Genomic DNA, 8,789 nt, shown 5'->3' with positions numbered 1-8,789 from the left:
TTTTTTTTTATCACAGCTAATTGAAATGCATGCCTAATCAATAACCTAATTATAAGATTCAAATGCATTCCTAAATCCATCACAGTTAAATGTTTAACCAAATCAAACAACTAGTTTGAAATATTACAACAAACGCAAAATAGTTTGCTTTTATTTGTTTGCTTAGTTTCACTTTTTAACTTTTATTATATTAATTATTTATTATCTACTATGGCAAGAAATACTAGTAATGAAATGCATAAATATGCATGATTAAATGCTTAATCAAAGTTTTTAATACAATGTTGAAATTAATTAAAGATTCTTTTACTAGATATACGGCCAAGCTTTAATTTTTAATATGTGGTTACGCTTAAGAAAGGGATAACATATTTCTATTTCTTTTTATTAATCTTTTTCTTATATAGAATTAAACCAGTTGATTTCTTAATTATTTTTTACTTTAAATAATGTTGAATTTTTAGCTATTGCAGTTGATATTGAATCTATTTAAGAGAAAGTGAGAATTATATTAGAAATCATTATTTAAAATTCATAAGATTTTATCATGTCAAAATGTATTTGTCCTAGGTTATTTTAATGTCAAATCAAGAGAGAAAAGGGGGAAACAATATTCTATCATTCTTTAAGCCAAGAATTGATAATCCTTCATCCTCCGAGAGGACCGAGACTAATACATCCATTTTTAACGAAGAGTTCGAACCTCCTCCTAAATCTCAAAGAGTTGAGTTTGTTGAAACTTCACTTGAACGAGATCTTGGATTGCGTATTCCCATGTGGAGACATCCTGTTAATCATCGTGATGAAATTAGACGAGCTTATATCAAAATGGGGGCATATCAACCCAAATTGCAGGAGTACCCACGGTCTGAATCAGGAAAGCAACATCGTCGATTTCAATATACATGGTTTAAAAAATTTCCATGGTTAGAGTACTCTCCTTCAAAGGATGCAGTATTTTGTTTTCCATGCTATCTTTTTTAATTAAGTGAAGCACAACAATCTGCATTTACAATAGAAGGGTTTAAAAGTTGGAAACGCGTTAATGATGGAGCCAAGTGTGCCTTTTTGTCGCATATGGGAAGTTATAACTCAGTGCATAATAAATCTGCAAAATCTGTTGTTGATGTGATGAATGTAACTCGGCATATAGATAAAGTTATGAATCGAGAATTTTCTGAACAAATTCAAAAGAATCGATTAAGACTTGCGGCAACAATTGAGTGTTCGTTGGCTAAGTTTGCAAGCATGTGGATTAAGAGGTCATGATGAATCTTCAGCTTCCCAAAACTGTGGTAATTTCATTGAGATGCTAAAACTTTGGGAAAATGGAATGCTAGTATTGGCGATGTAATCTTAGAGAAAGCACCGGGAAATGCAAAATATATCTCACCAGAAGTTCAAAAAGAAATCTTGCATATTATTGGTAATAGAGTCAGAAACAAAATTCGTGCTGAAATTGGAGATTCTAAGTTTTGTATTTTGGTGGATGAAGCGAAGGATATATCTAACAAAGAACAGATGGCTATAATTTTGAGATTTGTTGATGCTCATGGTTTTTTACGAGAGCATTTTTTCCAAATTGTGCATGTTCATGACACCACAGCTGCAACACTTAAGAAAGAAATATGTGATGTCCTCACCAGATATAATCTAGAAATACACAATATTCGGGGTCAAGAGTATGATGGTGCTAGCAACATGTGTGGTGCTTTTAATGGATTGCAAGCTTTATTTCTTAAAGATTGCCCCTATGCATATTATGTAAATTGTTTTTCCCATCGACTCCAACTAGCGTTAGTTGCAGCTGCTGAAAATGAGATCTCTATATGGCTTTTCTTTTTAAATTCGACGACTATTGTTAATCTTGTTACATCTTCGTCCAAACGCAATGTCGAGTTACAATCTGCTCAAGTTAATGAAATTGCACGTTCTGTTGTTGCTGGTGAATGCGAGACTGGACGAGGAGCTAATCAGATTGGTACTTTGCATCGAGTAGGAACTACTCGTTGGAGCTCCCATTTTGATTCTATTTGCGACTTAATAAATAAGTATAATGCAACTATTAATGTGCTTGAAAATATTATCACTGATGGTTCCTCTACTTCGATGCGTGGAGAAGCTGGTGGTTCCTTAATAGTGATGAAATATTTTGATTTTATTTTTATTTTGTATTTGATGCATAAAATTATGGCGATCACAGATTTACTTTGTCGTGCCTTGCAACAAAAATCTCTTGATATCGTAAATGCAATGGATTTGGTCTCTACAACTAAAGCACTTCCTCTAACATTGAGAAATGATGGTTTTGATATTCTTCTTTCATATGTCAAATCATTTTGTACAAGATTGGATATTGATATACCAGATATGAGTGCTCATTATAAGCATTCTAGTCGTTCATGCCAGCAAAAGGATGCCATCACAGTTGAGCATCACTTTAATTATGATATATTTAATGCTACAATAGATTTTCAATTGGAAGAGTTAAACTCTAGATTCAGTGACGAGACAGTAGAACTTCTTATGCTTAGCTCTGCTTTGGATCCAAAAGATAATTTTAATCGGTTCAACATTGATAAGATTTGTAATCTCGCTGAGAAGTATTATCCTGAGGACTTCACTGAACAGGAAATCCATAATTTGAGATGTCAGCTACAACATTATGAGCTCGATGTGGTTTGTCATGAAAATTTTCAAAAATATCCACTATCTCAGAATTGTGTCCAGGGTTATTTGAAACAAAAAAATTACAGTACTATAATTTGATCGACAAGTTGATTCGTCTAATTTTAACTTTGCCCGTTTCTACGGCAACTACAGAGCGTGCATTTTCAGCTATGAAGCATGTTAAAATAGTTCTTCGTAATAGAATGGGAGAGGATTTTCTAACAGATTCTATGATTATCTACATTGAAAGAGAGTTTGCTTCAAGTATTGATTCAGATTCTATCATTGATGAATATTATACTTTGAAGAATCGTAGAGCACAACTTCGATAATGTGTATGTATATATGGATCATAAAATAATTTTTTTACTTTGTGAGTTATCTATGCTAATTAATTCTTTTCTATTTTTATTTAAGAAGTTGATGGTGTGAAAGTTCTTCAACTGAAAATTACAGCTGGAGCGCAATTCAAGTGGTTGGTTGATTAGATACATTTTCATGTTTGTCCCATTACCTGCTATATATTTCATTGGCCACTCAACCTTTCAAGACTTTTTATTTGTTTGTGTTTGCTACACCTAATATTTTGGATTAATGAGGTGAGATTAGTTTTCCTTTTTATGTTATTGAACTTTATACCGCTAACATTTTATACTTGTCCTCTCGTGTTTTGTAGGATTCGACCTACAAATACTTCGAGGTCATTACTATTGATGCAGCTCATAGTATCATTATCCGCAATGACCCAAGGATTAACTCCAGAGTTACCAACTTGCTTTTATAGTTATCTTTTGTCTAGAATTTTATGTGATTTCAACTCAGAATTTTAGTTACCTATTTGATGTGCTTGTCTAGTCCATAAGTTTTGTGATTTTACTCAAATTTAGACTTCTATAAATCTTTTAATAATTTATATTTTGTTATATTTTTAGTATCTATCATTTTCCTATCTAGTTGATGAATGAGACAATGAGTGTTTGTATAAATTTGGGTTAAAGTAATAGATACAAGTTATAGTTGTTCTATTTGTCTTGTAAAAATTAGTTTCTAAAATATTTTTATGGGATAATATTATATGTTTTTCTTAATATTTTTTTAAAAAATATTAAGAAATTTAATGACGGATATTAAATTTCATCGCTAAACAACGGATATTAAATTTTACAGCTAAATTTAATGATGAAATCAAATTTTCTTTACAAAATGCATTAGCGATCAAAATTTTTATGACATATTAGTTTCTAATAATTATTTGTTCATGTCTAATGCATATATATAATTTTATTTTTCGTTAAAATTTTTTTAGCCCGGATAAATTATAATTCCTAGCTCCGCCATTGCATCTCATCACACATTATATAGTCAGTTAAGAATCTATAATCAAATTCCCCCCTCCAATTCTATGACCATAAGTCTCTCAACATACGATCAATCGACCAAAGAGCCAATCGAACTTAAGGGACTTATCGCTCCACTCCTCAATGCCAAGATATACAGACTCCTTAGTGTCAAGATATACAGATCTCTCAGTGCCAAGATATATAGAATAAATCAGGGCGACCATAGTATCAGTCAGGCTTATGGGATCTAGCTCCCCACTGTTACACTACAACGCCCAGCATATAGCCAGTCGGACTTATAGGATATAGTTCTCCACCTCTCAACACCAAGGTACTTAGCATACTGTTGGTCGACCATAGGGTTAGTCGGACCTATGAGGCTTAGTTCCTCACTTCTCTTGTCAGTCTCCCATTATATAGTCGGTCGGCTACTAAATCGGGCAGACTGCATTCAGGGCACAACATTGTCAGATAATCACAATAACCTATCAGAGAATAACAGCTACCCGTCAAGGAATATTCCGTCACCAAGACATATACAGGAAACATAACCTTCCTCCGAGGGTGTCTGTACAGCTTCCATTGTTTGACATTACTTGGCATATTCTAACATCAAGCATTCTCAATAGCATCATTTCTCGACCGCCTCATTAATATGGAGGTTACAAAAGATGATTCAAATTCATATAACGGAACCTTCCTCGAAGGATGACCGTACATATTCTATTGCTGGATATATTCTGATATCAAATATTCTTTGACACCTTATGATTATGAAGATTTTGAGGGTCGGTATAAAAAGCAGATCCTCTCCGTTGGCCATATATGTGTTCACTATGTGTGCACCAAAATATATGCATCTATAGTGCATCTTCATCTTCTCCACTTTTCGCCCCGATACAGTATTGACTTGAGCGTTGAAACGTCTGCGCCAAGGACCCCCCTCCCTAGTTCTCATTCTAACGTTTCATCTACTCTTTCAAGTGTGTGCAGAAAGGAGTAAAAAGGAGTGTTATGTGTCATCTCTTCTACCTCCCAGAGTCTTCTCCCAATCAACACCAGAGTTATCTGCCCAATGCGCTATCTCCACCGCCTTTAGATAAGATCAGCTACAAAATATGAATTCATCACCAAATTTAGGGATCGGGATCGCCAAATTGGCGATGAAAACTATTTTCGTCTCTAAATTTGGCGATCCAACAAGATTTCCTAGCCAAATTTGGCAACGAACTTGAATTGGCAATGAACCTGGGTTTAGTCGTCAAAATTGATGATAAAATTGATATTCATTGCCAATTTGGTGACAAAATCGATATTCGTCGCCAATTTTGGCTAGAAAATGGCTTTCGTTGCCAAAATTGGTGATCCAACTAAGTTTCCTCGCTAAATTTGGCGACGAACAGGATTTTCTACGTCAATTTGGTGACGAACAGGATTTTCGTCGCTAATTTGGCAATGAAAACATGTTTCATCACCAATTGTTTCATCATCAATTATTTCATCACCAAAATTGGTGATGAATATCCTATTCATCACCAAGTTTGATGACGAAACCCAGGTTTGTCACCAAATTAAGCTAGGAAATATGGTTGGATCGTCAAATTTGGCGACAAACCTTGGTGTCGTCATCAAAATTGACGATGAATAGGATATCCATCACCAAATTGGCAATGAAAACCATATTCATCGTCAATTTTGGTGATAGAAATGACTTTGTCACCAAATTTGGTGAATACGATTTTCGTCACCAAAAACCCTAATTTAGGGATGAATTTGGTGACGAATTAAACTTTGTCGCCAAAAACTCTAACTTAACACCATATGAGAATCTATCCGATCACAAAATCTACCCCAATACCCCCCCCCCCAACCACTTACCCCCTCAGGCGATGACGATGGTGAGAGTGCGATGGTAAGCTTCCTCCCATCTTCTTTCCCCTCCCCTCTCCTTCTAGTTCTAGTTTCCTCAACCTAGAACTTCGTCATCGGATGGATCTGGCCCCACATGGTGAGTAATTTGGATTTGTCGTAAATTTATGACGAATAAGTTATTTGTCGCAAAACATACTTTCATTGTAAATTTGAGATACTTTTTCTTCGCAATTTTGCAACGATTTTGATGAAAAAATAATTTGTCACAGATTTGCGAATATGCAACAAACCCTAATTTGTTGTAGTTTTGCTACGAATATGGATTCGTCGCCCTTCTACGACGAATATGTTTTTCGTCACAAATTTACGATGAAAATAAATTTTCATCGCAGATTTAAGATCATGAAATTATACGATGAATATAATTTTCGTCACAAATTTACAACGATTTTGACGATAGAGAAAATATTCATCGCAAATTCTGTAACAAATTTACATTATTTTATTGTAGAATTTGTCGATGGCTTATTTGCGATGAAAATAATATCGTGGTGGAATTCGTCCTAAATTGATCTTGCGACGATTTTTTTTTTTTAAATTCACCACCAGATTCATTGCTAAATTTGTTTAAAAAAAAAAAGTGATCGGCCTCAACGCCGCACCATCCAGCCGCGCGGCAGCTCATCTCCAACGCCCCCAAACTCATCTACATCGTCCAAGGTCAATTCCATCTGATCGATCATCGATTACGTATCAATTCTTCTGCTCGCTCGTGCATCGATCCTTTCAGTCAATTAACTAGCTTTCATTTTCAAAATAAATACACAGGAAGGGCTGTCGGTGGGATGGTGATCCCTGGTTGCCTTGCCCGGAGACGTTTCAGTGGACGCGCATCCAACAGTTCCGCTAGGGTGACGTCATCGCGGTGCCGGCCGGAGTTGCACACTGGTGCTACAACAACGGCGAGGTTCCCCTCGTCGCCATTACCATCTCTGACGTGAGCAGCGGTGCCAACCGATTGGATAACCTCCACAGGGGTGCGTAATTATAATCATTCATCACTTCAATTAACAACTTATTTTATTTATTATCATCGATTCAATTAATCGAAAAAATACCAATTTAAAGGAGGAGTTCCTGTTGGCGAGGAGGGAAAGACGAGCAGAGCAAGGTGCACAGATGGAGAGCGGTTCGAATGGATATCATTCGAGACCAACGACAATGCCATGGTGAGCCAAGTGGTAGGGAGGCCTCAGGCCCTCAGTGCTTCGCGGAATGCCGATTGAGGTCCTGGTGAACTCGTATCGCATTTCTCGGGAGGAGGCGAGGCGACTCAAGTTCAACAGAGGCTTTGATACGTCCATCTTCGCACCCAGGTCCGAGAGGGAACAACAGTTCCAGTTGGGCAACGAACGAGTCAATAGCTACAGGCCAATAAAGCTTTGCCTTGGATTTCAGCTAAGAAACCTGAGGAAAAAGCCAACTCGATCCTTTGCTTCTATCAAATAATCAAGTTTGTACTTGTTTGATCGTGCATAATTAAATAAAATGTTTCTCCATATAACTGGATCCTTTGTTCCTCGTTTGGCTTGTTCAACTTCTAGGTCAGTTTAGAAGCCGTTGCTGTCAACCATGTATAATTAAAGAGAACAGATAAAACTCTGAAGAGGAGAAGCATCTAACTTGAGCAAAATGCATGATAACGTTATGGAATATTTCGACAACGTGAATGCCATGGAAAAGCCCCGTAGAATTTTCTAGTGCGCCTTTTAGTGTATTATAGCGTTGTTCCTTCTGTTCCAGTGTCGTTCATAGTGAAAAGCATGGGTAGTCCGTAATAAATTTGTTGAGGCGCTTAGAGTTGATCCCAGCGTCTGGAATCGTTTTTTTAAAAAATTTTTTTTAGATTTTGGTCGAAACGCCTACTCCAAGCGTCTCGATTCTTTGTTTTTTTTTTAAAAAAAAAAGTTTAAAAATAAAAAAAATCTTAAATAATACTTCTGCAATATAAAAATATATATATTATATCCATGAATACCTAAAATTATTTAACTTAAACATTATAACACAAAAGAAAACTTGAACCTTAAAAAAAATTATTATCTTAAACTCATTATAATACAACTCTTAAATTTTAAAATTTAAATCCTAAATCCATATAATATACCCATGAACATTTAAAATTTTTAATCTAAAATACTATAACTTAAAAAAAAAATCTTAATCCTAAGAAAAAATCTTATTGACTCAAACACGTTATAACTCAACTCCTAAATCCTTTAAACCTTAAATACATATAATATATTTTAAAATAATAAAAAAATAATAAAAAATACGGAAAGGAATCCAGGCACTTGGATTAATTTCAGACACCCCAACTCGGAGTCCGGACAATTCTGCAAGTGCAAGTCACTAGAATTCTACAAGTGAAAGTCCGTTGTATATAAAATTTATATATATAATAAATGGTTAATCTTATTATTTTTTATTTCCTTCTATTTTCAAATAAACAAAATAAAAATACGAACCCTATATTATTCTAATCTTCCCCCTCATCCATTCAATGTTATTCCCTTTTCCTAAAGAATATTCACTTCTGGTAATTGAAATCTGACCGAAACAATAGTTTTTTATCATATTTGTGAATGATCAGCCCCCCTCAATTTTTTCCTTGAAAAAAGTCATTCCCCCGTACGCTTCACACGACTGCCTCAAATCTACATAAGCAAATCAAGCACATCATTACACATCACTACGGGAAAAGACGCATATAATCTCCTCTTTATTTTTTTTATTTCATTTAATTCTTTTAATTAATTTTATTTAAAAATAACTCTCATACAATTATATTTTTAATTTTATTTAATTTTTTAAAAATTAATTTAATTTATTATTTTTTTATCAATA

At 34.7% G+C, this 8,789-nt stretch overlaps 1 protein-coding gene across 1 annotated transcript; it reads left to right on the top strand.

Annotated features, from left to right (window-relative positions):
- Positions 1-1,521: 1,521 nt before the first annotated feature.
- On the top strand, positions 1,522-3,002 carry LOC122026525 (zinc finger MYM-type protein 1-like). The gene is made up of 2 exons (XM_042585262.1): positions 1,522-2,731; positions 2,824-3,002. The coding sequence occupies exons 1-2, from the start codon at positions 1,522-1,524 to the stop codon at positions 3,000-3,002; spliced, it is 1,389 nt and encodes a 462-aa protein (XP_042441196.1).
- Positions 3,003-8,789: the final 5,787 nt, after the last annotated feature.

The sequence above is a fragment of the Zingiber officinale genome, chromosome 10A (genome assembly GCF_018446385.1).
Source record: "Zingiber officinale cultivar Zhangliang chromosome 10A, Zo_v1.1, whole genome shotgun sequence".
NCBI lineage: Eukaryota > Viridiplantae > Streptophyta > Magnoliopsida > Zingiberales > Zingiberaceae > Zingiber > Zingiber officinale.
This window is presented reverse-complemented; position numbering and strand designations above follow the sequence as displayed.